Source organism: Coturnix japonica, chromosome 5, assembly GCF_001577835.2.
Source record: "Coturnix japonica isolate 7356 chromosome 5, Coturnix japonica 2.1, whole genome shotgun sequence".
Taxonomy (NCBI): Eukaryota; Metazoa; Chordata; class Aves; order Galliformes; family Phasianidae; genus Coturnix; species Coturnix japonica.
This window is the reverse complement of record NC_029520.1, coordinates 919,826-941,783: the sequence shown is the minus strand read 5'-3', so window position 1 is coordinate 941,783 and position 21,958 is coordinate 919,826. Positions and strand designations below refer to the sequence as shown.

Genomic DNA, 21,958 nt, shown 5'->3' with positions numbered 1-21,958 from the left:
TTGGAAAAGGAATGAGTCAAAAGTTTAATGAACTTCCACCTTCCCAACGGAGAGCAACAAATATATATATGCGCTTAAGGCACGTGAAAACAACTTTCAAATTCAATGTATTTTACAGGTACAAAACATTATCTACCTATAGAGGGCTTAGAAACAGGAGGAATGTCAACACTATCAACTCACAAGGGTTACATCGATGTCAGCAGCTCAATCTATGTAATACACAGCCTATATACAACGTCAATCTGGAGTGCACCGATGACATAAAAGGATGGCTCCTCTAATTTCAATAGCTCAGTCTTCTCACTAGGAACAAAGCATTCAAGGTCATGATTAAGCACAAGCTATGTAAGGCAAACAGCCATTCTAGGGAAGAATATAGGACACCAAGGTGACCGGTGAGAGAGACACTGAGTTTGTATGATACACAAGGCAAAGAATGTCCTCTGACTTCTTCACTCCTGCATGCAGATCTAAGCAATCAACTGGGAAGCTGGAGCAGATTTTGATGTATCGAGCTCACTGTTCTTCTTAGGTAGTGGTAACCAACAGGTACTTTAGAGAGAACAGCAGAAATCTCCTCGTGTCTGGAAAAGAGAAAGTTACGTTTGTTTGAAAGGATGTCGAACATTTAATTTCCCGACCTTCACTTTGAAATACAAGTGATGTGGTTTGGTTCTTTCTGCTCGACTCACCCTATATTTCCAATTCTTTTTCCAACGGTGAAAGGCAGTGAAGCTGATGGGTAGTGGGATGATAATGACAGTGTCAACTCAAACTTTGCATAAGCAGTGGAAGAGGAGAAGAGGAGCTTCAGACTGTAAGAAATGGAAACAAAAACATCAGCACAAAGTGTAGGAATGTACATCTCCTTTGTTCCATGAATTCAATCCTATTCCAATCAGGACAGATTTCCATCTAGAAAACTAGATTTGTTAAAAAATAATTGCATAAAACAACATTTCAACAACAACTTTGCATTTTTTGTTTCTGCTTATGTAGAGACCCTCTAAAAATTGGCATAAGCTCCATCTAAAGTTACTCACTCTGTGTCAATGATATCCATCTTGAGAAGATTGTATTTTCCACCCCATCTCTCCAGAAATTCAATCTCCTCTCCTAAGATCCTGCAGCGACTCACCACCAAAGAGACATCGTGAAGCACCTACGGAAGAGATGGGAAAAGGATTTACATTGAAACTGAAAGCACCGTGTGATGCTTGAAAATGAAGTTTAAGCTGGAAGGCATTAAAAATACACAGCTTAACTACTATCTCACTCTGTATCCAATAAGGAAATTGCACAAGCGTAAAAACAAATACACATCCATCTTTGCTGTTTCTCCCCTTAGTTTTGCCACCAGGGTTGCACAAATACAGGTAACATTGGATTTGGCTTAGGAATTTAAACTGCTCATTCTCTTGAAAGCAGAACGGCATGCAGCTCAATGCCCTGATTTCTACTAGCAGGAATAAGGCTTTAAAGCCATCACTGAGATAGTCAGACATCAAGGCAGCAAAGAAGGCAGAAACCTTCTTTTATGTCTCTTGACTTCTGGGGCAGGTACTTCTCCCTCTTACTTCAGAACATTTATGAAGCAGATTTTGATTCAAATATTCATCAATATACTTTTATTCTCTGTATCAACCTGCAACAAAGAAAGATTTCGTATTTTTCTAGACTCCTCTAGGCTTTTCGGACGCTTTACCTGGGGCAAATATTGCAGCGTGGGACACTTTTCCTGCCAGCATCCCTGACTTCCAATGAACTGGAATATCAGTCTTTGAACTAAACAGGAGGAGAGAGGAGCTTTTTCCTCTGTAACAAAAAAGGAGACAGTGTTTCAAGAAATCTTTTCAAAGCCATGTGGTAACGCACTAGCAGCTATAACACAAATGTATAACATCCCCCCAATAAGAGTATAATGCAGGCAGCTAATTTCAAGCTATGTGAAATATCTTACCATCCAAGAGAGATTCAAAGCTCAGACTAACTATTTTTCTGGAAGGGTTTTCGCCATAAACATCACCATCTGAGAAGGAAAAAACCCATAGTAACTATTTCTATACTTAGTTCTCTTAAGAGACAGACACTTATTACACACATTTATAAGATAGTAGAGAGCACGATAAACCCGTTCAAATCCACTATTTATCATTTCTCCTAGCTCACATGGTACCTCTGTATTCATTTTTTATTTTAACATAATTTTTACTAGTGTAGAATCTCTAGGTTTCTGTTGTGTAACTATATAACCTATCAATTTATAAGACAGAAATCTGCCAGTATTGCAAATTACCTTTTGGGGTTTCAAACTCTACTGTGAGTTCAATAGAATCATGAAGAAAATTAAAGACTGCCTGTCGTTCACTCCATTCACTGATCTCCCACTCAGTGAAGCTAAAAGGAATAAAACACAGCTTGAGTTTCAAACAACCAATCAAAACAATTACCTAAAGGATAGAGATCAGAGAATTAAGAATGCTTGCTTGTATATAATAAAAGAATCTTTTGGGATCCAAAGCACAATACTATTCATTTCACACACATTACTTTTGGGATGGGAGGAGAGCTGGATGTAGAAAGAGGTAATACAGAGTATCACTGTAAAGCCATTACAAGTTCACAGTCCTGTTGCTTATCATAGGCTGTGAGGAGATGGGCATCCAAAGATAAATCAAATAAAAAGGAAAAACAACAAACACAGATACATGTATATAGAAATGCAAAGCTCCAGAACTAGCTGATAAAAACAAAAATAGAACACCTGAAAGTCTTTTATTATTTTCCTTACTTGAATCTCTCCAGGAGTTCCTGGCAGCTCTTTTCATCTTCCTGTAGATGCTTCATTTCAGCAAGTATTCGCTCATTCTCAGTCTCCAGGTCTGACAGTTCTCTACAAAGATGAAGCAAAACATCTGATGTACTGGTGAAAAATAATACAAATCTCTAGGATCCTGAATGTAAATATTTTTAAGCTCCTTAGATCCCCTCTGACATCTTACCTTTGAAGTTCCTCTTCTTGACCTTTGAGGCTTCCCAATTCTAAGAGAAAAGCAGGGAAGAAAAAGCTGTGAGATAAAAGAGCAGCAAATACAGTCCTAGTTTACTGCGCAGGTGCAAAAGAACTCAAACTAATAGCTGTCACTTCTACCTGCATGCAGATACGCGGTCAACAAAAATTAGTTGTATTGAACAGTACTGAACATGACAGCAAGCACATACTCTTCTGATCACACTGATCTAAGTCACATTTTGCCACGAGAAATAAAATCTGTTTCATACTTTAACATCTGTGTTATTTGCTATATGCACTGTTAAAAAGAAAGCCATGATATTTGCATCAATGAGTTTCACTCTCTTCAGAACTTAAAAGTTGGTACTATTACCTTCTTCTAGTTTTCTTGATTCAGAGTCCTCTCCTTCCATTTCATCATCACTGCAGTCTGTTTCACATTCTGCCCATTCAGAATCTGTGGGAAAAAAAGTATCAGAAGGTCTACACAGAACTCCCAGATTCAATATTTACAATCCATTTTATCTGTCTCTGTGTTCTAGACACTTCAGTATTTAAAAAACAGCTGATAAAGATGTGCAAGAAGTCAGGGAGAGAGGGGTATCTACCAGAAACGTGAAGTAACAGAAAAGGAAAATAAAACTCCTTTTACTGCATTGCTTCAAAGCTGTTATCATGCAATGTAATTTGTACCCAAGGCACTGAAAGACAATTCAGAAGGAAGAAAATAAATGAAAATACAAATGTGACAACCCCAAGTACCAACCGCAGCTTATATAAAGGGACCAAACAAGAAATCAACAAACCACTCCCTTGTTTTGAAACACATACCTGCTTCCAGATCTGCAAGGCAACTTTCTGCCTCCTTAAGCAATTCATCCATGTTTGTTATTCTTGACTGGAGCTTTTCATATTGTTCCTAAGGTGGGAAAATCGTGCTCCTTTGCAATGTATTCTTACACAAGTCAATGACATTTTTAAAGAAACCGAATGCCTTCTGGGAACACCATTTAGATCTTTGCATGCTAACAGACTAATCAAAGAAGCTGATACAATCTGTGGTTAGAGCAAAGAGGCAGAATAATTGACAATAAGGCAGATGCCATGCTTAAGAAAGCACCAGAAACTTGACAGTGTATCTTCCCACCCACTTTCTTTCTCAAAAATGAAGAGATGAGATGAGATATGTAACTAAGTAGATTTCTAGATACCTATCTCAATGCACTGCTTCTGCATTTCCTTGTTAGTTACTAATATGGACATCACTATAGTAATAAAGTAATTTCTGACAGCATTTCCTTTAGTACTCCGTTTTTCATTCCCATAGCTTTAACTGCCAAAAGACTTAGGCAGAGGGTTCCTAGAAGTGTAAGAAAATGTCACTGTCCTAAAGTATTTTACAAATGCTTATGGATAAAAGACAAACATGATTAGTAGCCAGACTTATATTAGTTAGGGTCCCACATTGATGGTCCCAGTTTATGCTAGTTCAAGCACCGATAAAATATGGTGGAAGTTCCTCTTATAAACCTACACCTCAAAAGCCTTGCTGCACATTACCTGTGCACTCTGCAGCAATTTGCTGTATAGCGCCTCTTTCTCGTTGTGAGCCAGGATTTTACTTTCCTTGATGAAATAGGATTTCATTTTGTTCAGTTCTGCTCCAAAGACCTTCAGCTGCAATGAATAAAGAATATGGAAGGGACAGTGAATGAGAATGTGAAACAAAGTCTTTTTCAATCTAGTCTTTAGACTCGCTCTCTTGTTTGCTCCTACTCCCTGCAATATCCCATTTCTCTAGGAGCAGTACTTCATAAGTTTCAGATGAAATTGGGATTGTCCAGCCTTAAATTCCATTAATTCAAGTGCAATCTACTAATAAAGTAATATTTCCTCAGCAAAGATCCAACACAATCTATCTTCCGAGGGGGAACAGCACACAAAGCAGAAGCATTGGATTTTAACAGCTCCAGTAACTTAAGATTTAGTTTCACACACACATACACACACACACAAAAGAGCAATGTTATTAATTGTGTCAGATGGCTCTCGTTTCAATTGTTCAAGACATACTTAGAACACTCGTTCCCTTAGTGTTTAAAGAGGATAACTGAAATGCTAACAGAAGTCCAGGCAGTGCCCAGACCACAAGAAATGGTAACAAAGCCTCCTGTTCCAACAGAACATAGCTACAGATTACATAGTACAACCTTTTCTCTGACAACTATTAAGCTAAAGATGCAGAATGTACGAATTGCTTTTTCATACCATGTTTTCAATCTATCTCCACTAGGTGGTATCATCATTCTAAAGCCACAATGTAGAGCTTTGCTTTCAAAAACCTTTCAAATTTGTAATTCTTAGCTCAGAGTCCTAAGGCCTTTTATTGTTCCTGAGTACATTCTACCTGAATCCAGTTAATATCCTAGCCTCTGTGATATCCTGTAGCACAAATCTAATTATGAATTATGAAAAACACTGTTTTTCATCATCTTTTTATTTTCATTGACTATAGTCCTTTTTCTTGGCTTTAGAAGCAAGGAAAACAATCTCTTGATCTTCTTTCTTGATTCCGTCTGGAATACTCTTATAATGCTTGTTTTTTAAATGCAAATGCCTTTGGGGTGCCTTTTGTGCTCCCTGTCATTAGCATTCTCCTTTAAATCCCTCTCTCCCTCCCTCATAATCTTTTGCTTTGGCATGTGACACCATTGTTGCACTCTAAATCCATATGAGCTTTTATTTTTGTGTAATGACCTATTTTCTATTCATTATAGGTCTTCCACTATCACACATACCTTTCCAAACTAAATAAACATTCAGGTTAACGAAATATTCTGCTCCTCCAATGAAACTACAGAGCCTCAACAGTAAGAGCAGTTCATTTTTTCCTTCTAAAATTGTGCTGCTTGCTTAGGCTCCTCTAAGTTTCTCTACTCTGAACTAACCTGTATTATCAACTTCAGTTTTTCTGTTTGATAGTAGCACATTCAATCTAATCTATTTTAAATGGGCTCTGCAACTTAACCCTTCTGACATGTAAGAAATTATTTATTCCACTTCCTACAGTAATCATTCATTCATGAAACTACTTTGCCTTCTATCTTCTACCTACCATTTCACAGTGACCAGCTATTTAAATACAGAGTGAGCTTTCTTCATTATGTAAAGCTCTTTATGCAATATTACCTCTTCATCAGAGCAGGTTCTCATTACTTCCCACAAACTCTTATTCACGTTCACTAGTGGTTGATCCTGGACACTTACATACTGTTTTAATCTGAAATAAAAAGGGAAAAAAAAAAAAAAACCTGAAATTAAGGCTTATTGCAACTACACCAAGCAGATAAAGAGGCTGAAGGAATAGGAAATGATGCTATTGGGGCTGGGAAAAACCTTACTACTGACTTGAATTTTAACATAAATCTTGTTTTAACACAAATTGTAGATGCCATAATGCATTAGATCAAAAAGTGGCCTTCAGGTAAGGAACTAAATCATGCTAACTGTATGACAAACACTGGAAAATTGGAACAGATCATAATCGGTTATGATTCTGCTTCACATGTTTGATCATTTTCTGTACCACTCAAAACCTTTGACTCTTCTGATATGTAACTGAAACACTTCATTAGTAACAGAGGAAAATCAAGCTGTAACTATATCCATTACCACATCTCCCCAAGAGGCTGCCCTATACCACCTAATCAATCTGCCAGCATTAAATAGGTTACCTATCCTTTTTCTGTTTTCCCCTATGTGTGATATATTAACTTTCCCCAGGCCATTCTGCATGGCAACAGCTGAAAAAGAGAACTATTAATTTAAACTGTGGTTGAAAAAATACAGACATACTCAGCTATCATCTGAGAAAGAGCCTGACAATCTTCTTCATAGATACGCATCTTGGGACGATAAATATATTGGCTGAGAATCAGGTCTTCTGGAGTAGGTGGAGCACTGACAGCACACTGGGGAAAAACAGGGGAAAATAGTGAGGGGGGGGGAAGGAAATATGCTTTTTAGAGACAGTAGTTTCTTCTCTGTTCATAGGCAGAAACCAACAAAAGGACATAAATTTTTCCCTAATTCCCTAACTAATTCCCTACATTTTCTATTAAATAAATGCCATTGCCATGTTACAAACTTTCTCTGCTCATAAAAGCTTGTAAGGTTTTCCATTGCAGTACTGAAAATTAGGCAGCTCATCCACACAGTTTTATTAGATAATCTTTTTAAGGAGTGGTACTTATTTTTCATCTAATTTAAAAGTAAGCAAAATAAGGGAATGCCTTCTAGTCACTTTTGAAAGTAAAGAGCCAGAAGTCAAATCAGTGCAAATGTTCCAGCTCTGAGTACTTTGTGATTTGCAGTACACACATATTGTTGTGTTCATGTAAAACTAAGAAGAGAATGCAAGAAATCCACTTCAGTAACTTTCTTATCAATTTGCACGTCAAAGCTGACTGTCCCTATAAACTCCTCTACTGTACTGCAGGAGGTGCCTATAGAAAGGGAAAGCAAAAACTTGACTATGTAAGAAGAAATCAGTTTTAACTGGAGCTGCTGGAAGAAATACTGGAAAGCAAATGCACTAAAATTAAGCAGTATTTTCAGTTTGGACAGTTTTTCTGTTGATATATTGACAATTGATAGAGTAAGAAGATAAAGTGAAGAAGTTAGACAGAGCTTCTAAGTCTTTCAAGTATGTCACTCTTTAAACAAGCTCAAAAGACAAGGATTAGCATATTTATCCAACCACAAACTAAGACATTTCATTTTGTGATGGGATTGAAATCCATTCTATTTTTCAAAACTGAGGGGAAAAAAGCATCAATTAGCAGTGAAATAGCAAAGAGAGAATTGAAAACATGTGGTGTCTAACACTGGTCAAGGTGGAACTCATTTCTGTTTGCAACAGCTCAGAGGCCTTTAATATAGAGCACTTAGAAACACAGACAAATATAATGTAAAGTTAGTTTCAAAGGATGGATACTCACACTAGCTGGAATATGGCTCTGCCGGGGCTTCTGAATTGGAATATGAACTTGAAGAAGAGTAAAAAACTCCCCAACTGTGATGACACCACTCTGAAATTTCTGCAAAGTTAGGAAAACCATGCAGTTAAGTGCATTCTTCAAGAAAAACTGCTTGCTGGTATATATATATATATATATATACACACACACACACACACACACATATATATATATATACACACACACACATATATATATATGCATACAAGTATTTTTCCTGTTAGGAAAAGAAGCTGGCATCTCTCAGTTATATACATACCTCCCACAAATTATCTTCACAAATGCTATCTATGAGAAGGTGCGACTCCATTTGACTGCTTCGTTGAACTAGACAAAATAAAGAAAGAAATAACAATATGGCAGGGGTTACAAATATTCTTACAGAAATATGAATCTTAGTTACTTGGCTCTAGAAGAAAAGCAACTTCTGAACTGTTCTCCTCATCTCAGTTTGCACGGCTTGGCCTTATAGCCAGAGTAAAAACAGCACGTTGACAAGCTGGACACGAAACTGCAAAGCAGGCATTCAACTCCCTTCCCAAATGAGGTATGTATTAAGGGTAAGGCTCATCTTTTATTAATCCAAAAAGATATAAAAATTCAAGATAATTACTACAAAGGAAGCCTTACTTGTTAATTCTGTGTCAGCCTTAACAGAGTCTAGAGAGCTGCTGCTGTTGGCATGAGTACAGTCAGGGTTTTTAGCTGATAGATGAGGAGAATTTTCACTTTCAGCAACTTCTGTTTGACTTTCAGGTACAGTGCCATAAGTAACCTAGTATTAACATGTTTAAAAAAGAAAAGAAAGGAAATCAGAAACGTTTTATGAAACAATGCAAGAACAATTCAATCAGTAGTTTGTGTAGCCATTTCTTGACATTCAGAATTGAACTATTTTTGGCATCTGCACATTTCACACTTGATCAGCATGAAAAACCAGCATATGAATACTCTACTTCTTACCACGGCATATAAGAAGTGTAGCCAGCACAGCACACTCTTACAGTTTTCAGAGCTAAAAAGTTTCTAATGATGATGCACAAACTAATTCTTAAGCTCAGATCAGCATTCCATATTTCCTCAGATTTTCTCAATCCAATAGCAACTCGTGTTGTCCGTAAGACATCCAATTTAAAATAAAGATGAATATTCAGATGTTAAGTACTAGCTTTTGGTCTTACTCTATACATAAACAACAACTAGCAAATGGTTTAGTACAGATGATTAAGAATACTTACTTTACACACCTGAACATATAAATAAAAGTGCTGTTAGTGTTAGGTACATCCTGATAATGTGTGATCAGACTTACCTGCAAGTCTTGGGAGGTCTCACCAACCACGATTTCATCCACCTTGAGCTTCTTTAGATTTTGAAGATCCTCCTCAACATATTTCAAAGTTCTTTTTGCACTGTTGTGAGTTTTTGTCTCTTCAACTTGAATCTCTTCATTGTGGTGGATTTCTCTTTTGTTTTTGTTGTCGCAAGCCTCTTCCACAAAATCAGAGCTTACAGAATCATTTGAATCCATTTCTTCTGGGCAGACAGGAAGAAATTCTTCTGCTATAAACTGAGAAGGGCTGAAGTTCTGCCTAATTAAGTTATCAAAACCTGGAGCTTTAATGGTATTCAGATTTACTTCTGGAAATGGTGATTCTGCTTTGCCTGAAGATTTTGCATTTATGTCTTGCACACCTGAAACAGAAGGATTTCTTCTGTTTGGTAGTTTAGGCTGAAAGATACCTAGAGGGACATTTCTTCCTTGATATCTGCCCTTAAGTGCCATTCCTAAATTTGCATGTGTGGGAGCAGCTCCAGATTCAAGACATGCATTCTCCTGCTCTTTGTCATAACATAACTCTTGTTCATTTATGCTATTTCTTCCTAACCTCAAGGTATTCTCTGGTTGAGTCGGTAACTTCAGCAAGTGGTCAGAAAGAACAGTTTCAGAAACAACTATAGATTTCCTTCTAATATTTTCCAGTTTTGAACAAATATTTAAAATACCTGATAATTCAGGCTCAGGTTCTATTGGATCTCTCAGATTATCACTGACTGAAAGTTGCTTAGTTTGTTCAGAGTTTACTTGGAATTCTGTTGCCTCTCCTTCAGCTGACAGCACATTTTCTTCCAATTCCTTGTTAGAAACTGGAGCAACACCTGCTCCATCCATAGCTAAATCTGTAGCTAGATTTTCATGCCTAGATGAATCATCTGTCAATACTTGATTTCTCTGAGTACTAAGTGCATCTGGAGGACCCTTCAAAGAATCTGAGTGCTGAGCAGGAAGAAAAACATGGGATCTCTCAACTCTACTTTCTTCACTGCAGTCCATATTACCTGGCAGCTTGAAAGATGCTCTCCTTGATTTCATTGCTCCTGGATGTAAAAGATCCTGCTTATTGTTTACAGGATTTGGATTTTCTGTGGAAGGAAGTAATGCCTGGACATCCAAAGCATCTTTTGGAACTGAGAAATAAGTAGAATCTGTTATTGTGCCACCGTGGGCTTTGGTATGTCCTTCCTCAGTAGGCAGTGCTGAGGCTGATGAAACAGAAGGAATTAAGGGCTTAATATTACATTTTTTATGATCCCCACCATTCAGGTCTTTTATTTGTAGAGAATCTATTTCATCTCTGCAAGAGGACGATGGTGCACTATGCAAGTCTGGTTGTAGAGAGCTTTTATGTGATGCTTCTTGATTTTCAGATCCTTCAGTATTGTTTTTAACAGCAATAGTATGTAATGAAGTCATTTCCATATCATCTTGGTTGTGGCAAAATACAATGGTCTTATCAGCAGGAACTGCAGAAATAGCTGGAGTCGACCTTCCATTCCATACACGGATCTTACCACTTAATACATCATGAGTTTCAGTGATGTCCATATTCTCAGCCAAAGGAAATATGACTGTTTTGCTATCTGAAAGTGCCTCCTGTACAGTCTGTGTGGGTAGATTTAATTTATCCTCACATAAATCCCTTTCAACACTTCCATCAACAGGGTGATGCTCAGTTATTTCCATATCAGCCTGGTCACTTGTAAACATAATTGAGGAAGTTAAAGCAACAGACTGATTGGGTTGCCTACCTTTCAGAAAATTTTCTTTTAGAGATACATTATGGGCTTTAGTGATTTCCATATCATCCATAGCAAACATAGTAGCTTCTCCATTTGAAGGAACTTCCCATCCAACAGTTTTATCCGAGATCAATGCATCATCACATGAAACTTTTGCAGTAATTTTATTGGCAGAGCAAGACTTAATACCTGCGTCAGCCTTGTTACTTGTGAATGTAACATTTGTAACAGGATGAGCTGAAGATGGAGAAGGAAACCCTACCTCATTTTGTGAGACGATTTCACGGCTAATTGCTGCTGTAAGTCCCTCTGTGATGCTCATGTCATTATTCTCACTCAGTGAAAATAAAACAGTCTTTTCCCCTATTGTTCCCTTCAAGCTTTTCCTTCTATTAGTTCTGTAAAGCATTCCTTGAGAGACAGTTTTTTCCAGAGAATTATCAGTTGTAACAGAATCAAGCCTACTTATCTCCATGTCATTATTTTTTGTAAAAACACAAGTTTGATCTTCAGAAATGAAGGACATGTCATTGTTCAAAACTTTAGGCTGCAAAATTGTTTTGTTGCCTGTTGTAGTTGTATGATTTCCAGTGATGTCCATGTTAGCACCTTCTGAAAAGATGATAGTTTTCTCACCTGCAGAAAGCAAATGCGTTTTTCCAGTCACCTCTTTTTTTAAGAATGTTTTACTTTTATCTTCAATATGTCCCGGTGCTGCTTTTCTTCCTGGGAAAATAGTACAGATATTTTGACCAGGAGCAACTACCGCAGAGTTTTCAGTCAAGTCCATGTTTTCACCAGAGGGAAATACAACTGACTTTTCCAAAAAGGAAGGCAACTGGAAACTTCCCTTAAGTTGTTTAGAATTACTGGCTACTGACCTCTCTTCAACACCCCTTGTATGTTCTATCTCAGAATTATCAGAAAACTGGAAGTTCTGGTTTTGCAGCTGTCTGGCTTTAACATTATTTTGAACGTGAGTATTCTCATTTTCTTGTACTATATTAATAGGAGTAACAACTGAAGAATGAGCTTCGGTTATATGCACATTTTCATCATCTGAAAACATGGCTCTTTTGTCATTTGTGCAGGAAACTGAAGAATTCAGAAGTTTATTTCCCAAAGGCTGAGAAACATGTACTTTTTCACTTTGCAATGATGTGAATGCACCTTTGTCAGTAGCAATATTTTCAGAGACTTCCCTCTTTTGCTCCTGGACTGAGTACATGCTCTTTGCACAGGAACTCAGACTACTAGCCTGAAAGCCTGGTTTTCCAAGATTCTTATTGACTGTTGCCACCTCAACACCTCTAGCATTCATTTCTATAGCCTGGCTTTGTCTAAAACTGATATCAGCACCAATTGCCTCAAGATTTTCCTTGTCCCTATCCAAAGAACATGCAGCATCACTAATGTTATTGCTCTGGTTCTTACTTGGAATTATTTTACAGTGCATTTGTTTTGCTTCTGTGGTTATCCCAATGCTTTGATCACCACTGACAACTGACTGACATTTAGTTATTTCCATTTTTTCCTGCTCCCTTGAATTGGAAGATACAGACCTACTATCAAGAAAATGTGGTTTACCTGTGACAGAGTTGGACGTTCCAGGAGGAAATTCATTTTCAGTGTTCCCTCTGTAACCCTTGCCAACAACATTTTTAGTCAAGTCCTTATCTGTTCCTGAAAACACTGCAGTTTTCACACCCGGTAGTGAAACAAGTAGGGAGTTTGCTAGTCTGCCCTGAAGACTACCCTTAGAGGAACCAGTAGATACTGAATTTGTACATGAATTGAAGCCAGAGTTCAATGAAGCAGCACTGTGATCTGGGGTTACTCTTACACTTTGTCGATCTGAGCCTGAAGATAGTTCACGTGCATCATTCTTATGTGACAGAGAAGTTCTATCATCTAAGGACAGACTTCTCGTGTTGTCATTGTTTACTGGAGGTCTTCTTTCTACTAGCAATGAATTTCTGTTAACTGTTTTTTCAGAAGCTTTATGACATGAATTGTTCATTCCTTCGGTGCTTGCATTATGGAATACATCTCTGTAATTCCCAGTAATTTCCATGTCATCACACTGAGGAAAAACAGCAGTTTTATCATCTCGGAAAACAGTGTCAGAAGAAACAGATCCTGGGATAGAAGACAATGTTCTGGTCTCCTGCTTAAAAGCCCGCAGTGCTGCAGTATCTACTGTGTCTTCAACATTTACCACTTTTTTGCTTGTACAAAGTTGAGGGTCTTGATTTATGATTAATTGCTGGTGAGATGTTCTCTTCACGATAACTCTATCGTTCACTAGCTCCATGGATGAAAAATCCTCTTTGAAGCTTAAGTTTTGATTCCCTACAATGGCAAAGGGAAAATGAATTTTTGCAGTGTGATTTGTTGTCATATCCATTCCATCATCTGCAAATGCCCGAGTAACATCTGCAAATGCCAACTGCTCTGCTGGAACCTCACCAAGACCAGAATGCATATTTTGAATATCAGATGCTTGGCATTTTGTTATTTCCATTCCATCATCTTGCTCTCTAAAAATTTTTGTTACATTGCAGGTGGACAGTTGTTTACAGGAATATACATATTCCACTGAGGATCGTGCCATGTTTTCTGAAACTTGTGAAGGGACAAAAAAAAGGTTCTCTTTTTCAGGCCCTTCAATAGGATTAAGTGTTTTTTCATTTGAGTTCAAGTTCATCAGAAACTCATTGGAATGTATTTTCTTTCCTGTAGTAGCATCTTCCTTCTGTTCAAAAGATGGGCAAAAATGGTCTGCAGTATCAAAGGAAAAATGAAAATCTTTGCTTTTTTCTGCCTTTCCATTGGTAGAGTTTAACTCAGCCAGAAACGACACAATATCTATTTTCTCAGTTTTGTCACTTTCACTGTTTATCCGGTTACGTGCAATCACTGCAGTGTGACTAGCTGTCATATCCATTTCATTTTCATCTGTGAAGATGACAGTTGTATCAGGCCTATTTGTTCTTGGAATAGCGCTGTCCACATCTTGGCACTGAAAAAAGACAAGAAATGACAGCTACTGGCACTTGCAACAAATGACACAAGAGCTTACTCTATTAAAAACAAAAAAAAAACGAATACAGTTTTAAGACTAGGGTTTTATCTTTACAGTTTTTTGTTTTGCCTTGTTTTCTTGTTTTTTACATAAAAAAAGATTTTAGTCCTTCTCAACAAGTAATAACATGGAAGAAAAGCAGGACAACTTCACTATAAATTATTAGTGCCCACATTTTAGATATTTTTACATATGTTTAAATGGCATTTCTTGAAACAATGCATCTCAGCTTTCTTTTGGACAAAAATTCATGTTTAGACACATGAAATTCTTGTAAGCATGCAGCTGAGCCTTTTGAATCAGTATTTTCTATCACTCTGCGATGTGGTTTCTGTTCTTCTTCACCTGATCAACTGCAAATAAAATCCCTGCCCAGCTTATCACACACACTTCCCAGAGCAGCAGCACCAAGTTGTCATATCTTTTTTTTTGACTAAGAAGATTTTAGTCTCCTTCATAGAAAGGATTTACAATTTTAAAGCTGTGGACAAAAATTGGCCAGTAGCAAGATTATAATGTGTTTCATCAAACATAATGAATATATAAATATTAAGAAAAACTTCATATTTATTTAAAATTATTTCTTATTTTATAAACTCAAGAAATAAAATGTAATAGAAAAAGCACAACCATATACATTACCTAAGTATGATCCAACCCTCCTGCCAAAGCAGGTTCCCAACACCAGGTCACACAGGTAGGCGTTCAGGCAGGTCTTGAATATCTCCAGAGAAAGAGACTACACAACCCCCCTGGGCAGCCCATTCCAGTGCTCCGTCACCCTCACCATAAAGAAGTTCTTGCACACATTCATGCAGAACTTCCTATGCTCCAGTTTCTGTCTGTTTCCCCTTGTCCTGTCTCCACACACTGTACTGGTGGGATACTTCAAAATATAGGAAATTACGCTTCAGATGAATTCTATGTGAATTCAAGGATTTATTTTTTTTAGACAGCTGTGGTACATCTTTCACCTTAACTACATAAATTATTAGAATATACTTTGGACACTAATATTTTCAGCACTGAAGGAATAAAATTCCCATACCTCAGTCTGCTGCGCCAATGACTGGATAGGGGCATGAAGCAAAGTGCTCATTCCTGTTAAAAGAAAAGCAAATACTATGTTTGCTGATCTATTTTATCATTTTAATCAGCTGAACTGAAGATCCATACAAGCATCACTTTGCAAGTGAGTGCAATTAAAGCAATTACAACCTGAGAAATATTTTCATTACTGCTCTGAACATGTAGTATGTCTATCCTTACTTCCAAAACACTGTGCTTGTAAACAGCCTTATGGGGCAAAGCCCTATAAAGCAATAGTGATCTACAACAGGGAGACTGTTCAAGACATATTAAAATTATTCTACTAGCAATTAATCAATAGCCTGGAATAAAAATAGCCATTTTCTTATTAAACTTATTTTTAAACTCACCAGTGATCCCACATGGAGCAGCTTCAGGTTCTTCATTTCTACAAAAGGTCATTTAGGTAAACAGTGTGTTAAAAAAATTGTAAAACAGGTGGTTTCAACAACATACTTAAAAGGCAGAGAATTATGTCGCATAGCTCATACTTCATATTTAACTCAGACTTTCCACTTTCAGTCTTCCCTTTCTCTTTGAAAACGGGAAGTTGTGCCCTTAAAGCCTGAAAACATTTCTCCATAAAACCAAAAGCCAGACACAACAACAAGTGTATTGACTTTTGTCTAACATTTAATACCTTCTGCTTTTCAGTGTTTTCTTGACTGTTATGTCAAGACCAAGAAACCTAAGCTGGATTATTTATCTTTATTTACATACACATTCAAGTATGTAACTGTATTGCTTTGAAAGCATTTGTTAACTACAAGCAAGCTGTTTCCCTACAGCAGGTTTTAAATAAGAAATTTTCCTTCATGCACAGTCTAAATGCATTATTAACTCAATATAAAAAAAAAAAAAAATCTCATTTGAAATCCCATGATTTTATTCTACCTAGACAATAACTTCTATATCAGACAACTATCCACCTTCGAGTAAAGAATTTACAGTAATAAATATCCAAAAAGATGTATATGAAATGAGGACTCCAATAGGTCACTCCTGATAGATATTCCCAAGCAGCTGACCTTGGCAGAAGCAGTTTCAAGATGCAATTCAGATTTTCAGAAATCTCTGTGTGAAAGGCCAAAACAGCCACATCCTTCTTATATAACTTCTTTAACCAGACAAAAGCACTGAGCAATTTTATATCTAAATAAGCACGCTGCATTTGTCTGTTTCTTTGAGGATTAACGTTCTGATGGTTACATGCCATATGAAGAGATGCATTCACAGGACGAAGCTCTAGAATTGTGGGAACATTCTTTCCCCAGACTTACTGATTAAGCAGGACATCACTCTCAGTTTCTTCTGCTAAAAATATGAAAATTAAACATATTAGAGGGAGAAATGGGATCAAAACATTGAGAGACAAAAGTAAACTTAATAGAATGTTCTGAAATTCTCACCCTTGATGTTTCTTTTTATCGTGGCAAAAACCCAGGGAAGCAAAGTACTTGAAAATGCATTAGCTTTTCAGATTTCGCTAGGTAATCTTTGACAGAGTGAATATGACATTCTTCACAGCCTTCTTCTAATCTAAATCACCAAAGCAGATTTTGCTCTAGCTGCCTGCTGTCTAAAAATAAAGTAATTCCTACTCAGAGATAAGGGATCCAACAATGCTAGTAATCAATGGGTTTTTAACCTGTCCATTATAAACAGCTGACCATATTGTTCCCTATCTGTGACTGACATGCCTGACTTCCTAAATTCTGGCTGTAAACTTGTTGCTAATTCTGGGAAATCCATCAAAAGAGAAAGGAGCTTTACCTTCATTTTCTCTTTCTGCTGCATTGTTCTTGAGATCTTGATGGAAGACCCTGCAACTAAGAACAAAAAGGAGGTTCTGAAAACACAAGACCATCAGTTTTGAAGCGTAGGGAAAAAAAAGTTGTTTTTATTGTTGTTGAATTTCCTAATTATATGAAATTCAGTCAACCATATATTTTTTTTCTAGCTAGGAAGAAAAAATGAGTAATTGCTCTCATAAGATTCAGTAAAAAAACAGTCACTAATGTGGCAGATTACAGTCTTTAGCCTTATACTTAAATGAAGGATGTAGACCTGCATCCTTTCAATCAAACTTACTTTATGGTGTTGGCAAAGCTGACACGTCGAGAGCTTTTCCTACGCTTTTCTATGTTAAGATCCTGACAATAAAGAACACAGTGGTTTGATTACATGGAACAATTCTTATACCACAAGTCAGAATAAGTACAGATTCTCAACAACCTGAAAATAAAAAAGCAAACCACATACTCTAACACAAACATGTCCAACTCATGACCTACGTGTGGCCAGCCCTCTGCCCCCACACTATGAAGGAAGCAGCTCAACAGTGGCCCCCCTGGCATGCACCCATCACCCAGCAACAAACCAATCCTCTGTGTGTTGGTGAAGCTGAAGGCAAAAGGTCAGTGCACTAGGACAAACAGCCACACACCAATATGGTTAAATATAGCTGTGCCAATTTATTGCCCGAAAAGCTATTCTTTTATAGCAGACAAACAAGGGCGTTCGGAAATCACGCACACTAATTGGAGGAAAGCTACTGCAATAACAACCCTAAAACCCCCGTTCAAAGCCATGAGCCATTCTTTTCCTAGAGGTGTCCTTGGTTCTCATGCTGTTTACCCTGCTCTGCAGCTGCTGCTCTGTGAAATCCTTATTGTGATCCATGGCTGCTGCTCTGTAAAATTCTTCTTGTATTACAACATCTGTGTGCTATTAAAACTATGCTGTCTGAAACCAGGGCATGGGAAGGGCAGTGCTGTGCAGCACTGACTCAAGAGATAGCAAATAATTGTATTTTGATACACTGGCTAAACACCTTACAAGAAGCAGGTCCCTTTTTGCTTACTGCTCAGTTAGACACGAGGAGCAGAATATCAGTTACAAAGCTTTTTGCTTGGAATATGTGATGAACTATGGAAAAAAATGTGTTATTGTTTAGCACATGAATTGCAGGATTTATTTTGTTTTCTGACCCAAGAATTGAAGAACTACAGCAGGGGTCTCAAGAGACCTCACCTCATTGACTTTACCAGTTATTGGTTCTAACAGATCAAACTTCAAATCAAGAGGACTATAGCAGAAGCAAGTTCTATCTATTAATTTCTGATTATTTTACTCCACTTAACAGAATAAATATTCTGATGTAAAAGAAAAGAAAAACAGAATGGATTTATAGAATTGGATTTATTGGATGACTAGAGGGCTGGAGCACCTCTCCTGTGAGGAAAGGTTGACGGAACTGGGCTTGTTTAGCTTAGAGAAGGCTCCAGGGAGACCTCGTTGTGGTCCTCCAGTACTTGAAGGGAACATTTAAACAGGAGGGGGAATGCCTGTTTATGAAGGTGGACAGTGATAGGACAAGGGGGAATGGTTTTAAACTAAGACAGGGGAGGTTTAAGTTAGAGATTAGGAGAAAGTTTTTCACACAGAGGGTGGTGGCACACTGGAACAGGTTGCCCAAGAAGGTCGTGGATGCCCAATCCCTGGAGGCATTCAAGGCCAGGCTGGATGTGGCTCTGGGAAGCCCGGTCTAGTGGTTGGCAGCCCTACATATGGCAGGAGGTTGAAACTAGATGATCATTATGGTCTTTTTCAACCCAGGCCATTCTATGATTCTATTGTAATATTTATTACTCCTAACATTACTCTCCACAGCAGTTATTGCAGGACTTTTTACATCTACGTCATTCTAGTGAAAGTTTAATCAAGAATGAATTGAGGAGCAAACCGAAGATATTAACATCAGCAAAGAGGACTGAATAGATTTACCTGAGTGAGTTCATTCCCATTTCCTAGATCATCAAGAGGATTTCGTGGAGTCTTTAATATCTAATACGAAATACAGTGGTTGAGAAAATTAGTCCTCGCTACTACAAAAAGATGAAGCAACAAGTAAATGAGAGGTTTAATCACAGCCAGTGTACAAGCAGTTCAAGACTTACATACAATCAAACTGCCTTGAGTTACCCTACACAACATATAATTCATTCCCGTATTGGGCATTAGATAGACTCTGATCCTGCTTCTCACCATAGCACTACAGACAGGAATTCAATTGAAGGTGTGCTTCTTTCTGAGACTGCAGGAAGAGTCATAAGCTATGAACACCCTGCTAGACACTTTGTATAAGAGACCACCTGGTAAAAGAATTAACAGGGCAGAGGTCTCAGGATACACAAGTTAATAATGGAAAAACAAGAGATAAAGGCATGGTGTTGGGGCTTATGTTGTTAAATCAGTGCAGCAGGACTTTTACAGAAGAAACAATGTACATAGGTAGGTCTTACTGAAGCATGCAGCCCATTTATTCTGTCTTAAAATATTCCACAGTTAATGCTTCACATCTTTGAGAATTAATTTGGAAACAAAACAATCCTAAGTAAATAAACTTCAAATAAGCACATAAACCTCCAACTGTAATTAAGATTTAGAAAGGGAATTCAGCCATAAAAAAGAATAAATTAAAAGACTCAGAAAAACAGTGGATATATAGTTGAACAAAGAATTTGTAACACTCTCAATCCATAAGCACAGACATAGTTCACACAGTTTTCATTTCTGAACATTTTACGTAAGTATTCATTTATTTTGAGAAGAGAGTGAGTAAACTGTCCTGAATATTAAATGCATTCTCTTCCACTTAGAAAATTACCAGGTAAATCTGTGGTTTCACCTGCAAATCTTAATGTGGAAACTGCATGACCTTCTGTCACCTTGCTGAGGTCAAAAGTAACTTATTCAGCTGCTGAATGAACTGCTGAATCAGGAGGCTATATGAACTGATTACTTGGATGTAGGGTATTTCAATGAACAACAGCATAATTTTCATTCACTTATCTAATAGGGTCTTAGCTTCTGGTATGTTTTTCCTTCAAACTGTGATGAGAAAACCCATTTCTCTTTACAGCTTCCCTTTCTTCACTCACTCACTTTAGGAATGCCCTAAGTTACTCACAGAGGACAGCCGTTTTCTTCTGATGTGCTCTGTGTTATCACTGGAGGGAGAAAAAGAGAAACAGATATTAGTGCATAAACTAGAGCAAGATGTATTTCTTGAACAGCGCTGCCAAAATTCTGGGTTAATAATTCAAATTCTCCTTTATTTTTACAAGTTAAATGACAATAAGATCCTTATAGAGTTTCAACTTACTTCTCCGCGTTAGAGTCCATGTAAATTTTGTCCATTTCTGCAGGAAGTATTTCTCCTGTAAAACACTGTATTGAAACAAGCAAATATTAATGAATGACAGTAAGAATGTTACATACAGCCACAACTAGATACTAGCCTCAGTAAGTTGGTATAACTTTTCTCTTTCTTTAGCCACAGGAATTCACTGATGTTTCATAAGCCTCTCAAGTCTATATTTTCTATTGCACATGATATTATAAATCAACTGTGCCAGCAGTTTGAGTTTTACTGTCCAGGCATTGTTCTGTTTAAAATTAAGATTCTGGTAATAGCTAGTAAATACAACCAAGGATTCTACAATACAAAGTTTGCTTTGATACGTATTACAATGCTTCACCCAGTACTGCCTCTCCTCCACCTTCCTGCAATAATATCTCATAACTTAGTACAAGATATAGTACCTCATAACCTCAGTTTCTCATGGACCTGAAGATCACACAACACTGTACCATCAAATCAATAATAAATATCACTTTGTTATTTCCTAGATTTCAGTGGTACTTATCAACATTTATACCTCCGTCAATCACTTTGCAAAGGATATTTACATGTCAGTTTATGCATAGCTGTCAATAGTTACCAGGGTACTTCCTTTCCCTAAGCCTCAATAACGTCTGTAGAGTCATAGAACATCCCTCCTATACCGAATAACCCAGACCTTGACTCCAGATGGGGCCTCTTGAGGGCTAAGTAGGACAGTCACCTCCCTGTCCTTGCTGGCTACTCCTCTTTTGATGGAGCCCAGGATATTGCTGACCTTCCTTCTTTAGAGAAGCTTAGGGAAGGATTAAGTACACTGTAAGTATATACAATATATAGCCCTGAGGCCTATGATCCAGGTGGGCATCCCACAGGGCCCCCATTTGCTTTTCTCCTCCCTCTGCCACTGAGGAGAGGGTTGACAATCCCAGAGTGACTCCAACTGCTCATTTACACCCCACAACCTCTTACATCAGCGTGCACCCCTCAGGGCGACCCATAACCCCACCCATCGGGCGGCTTTAGGGAGGCTCTATGTCTCCAGGCCGCTCCAACTCCGAGCGCGCCCAAATCTCCTGATCCCCATCCACCCCATCCCACCTCATGCAGCCCCGAGCCCTCCCGACTTACTTCACTCCTTTCTCCCCCGCTGTTCGGCCGTTCTCGCCGTTCTCACCGCTCTGTGCCGCTGACCCCCGTCCCCTCAGCGCCCATAGGGCCGGGCCGCCGCTGGCGCCTCACGATTCAAACCCAACCGCCGCGCCTGCGCGCCGCGCCAAACCGCCGTCCATCATGGCGTCCCCCATCATGGCGCCGCCCAGCTCTCCGTACAACATGGCGGCCCTCCGCGCTGTCAGCCCGCTGCCTGCTGTTTCGCTGTTAGCCTTCCCCGGCGCCCACCGCACTCGGAGCGGTGAGGCTGGAGACTCAGCATCACCCAGCCGGGACGAAGCCCCTCTGTT

At 38.2% G+C, this 21,958-nt stretch overlaps 1 protein-coding gene across 4 annotated transcripts; it reads right to left on the bottom strand.

Annotated features, from left to right (window-relative positions):
• On the bottom strand, positions 1–21,803 carry KNL1 (kinetochore scaffold 1). Of its 4 annotated transcripts, none has more exons than XM_015863291.2 (27): positions 21,627–21,792; positions 20,478–20,542; positions 20,283–20,322; positions 19,097–19,156; positions 17,402–17,463; positions 17,084–17,139; positions 16,591–16,624; positions 15,661–15,698; positions 15,270–15,322; positions 12,724–14,158; positions 9,368–11,862; positions 8,686–8,830; positions 8,315–8,382; positions 8,017–8,115; positions 6,872–6,987; positions 6,206–6,296; positions 4,577–4,693; positions 3,848–3,935; positions 3,390–3,473; positions 3,006–3,045; positions 2,795–2,896; positions 2,300–2,400; positions 1,964–2,032; positions 1,709–1,818; positions 1,047–1,165; positions 696–818; positions 1–587 (listed from the first exon to the last, which is right to left on the bottom strand). In XM_015863291.2, exons 2-27 carry the CDS (start codon positions 20,510–20,512, stop codon positions 482–484), a joined length of 5,886 nt encoding a protein of 1,961 aa, XP_015718777.1. In that variant the 5' UTR covers positions 20,513–20,542; positions 21,627–21,792; the 3' UTR covers positions 1–481. The 4 variants fall into 4 exon arrangements, with proteins under 4 accessions (XP_015718777.1, XP_015718778.1, XP_015718776.1 ...); XM_015863292.2 differs by having other exon boundaries at positions 9,368–11,772; XM_015863290.2 differs by having other exon boundaries at positions 9,368–14,158; positions 16,591–16,621; positions 21,627–21,803.
• Positions 21,804–21,958: the final 155 nt, after the last annotated feature.

Excerpts from the sequence above, each read along its gene's own strand:
- KNL1 (XM_015863289.2), bottom strand. The coding sequence starts at position 20,512 with ATGGACAAAATTTACATGGACTCTAACGCGGAGAA. Across the intron at positions 6,297-6,871 it reads CTTTCTCAGATGATAGCTGA|ATTAAAACAGTATGTAAGTG; the intron begins GTATGTCTGTAT and ends TTTTTATTTCAG. Across the intron at positions 588-695 it reads AAAAGAATTGGAAATATAGG|ACACGAGGAGATTTCTGCTG; the intron begins GTGAGTCGAGCA and ends TCTCTTTTCCAG.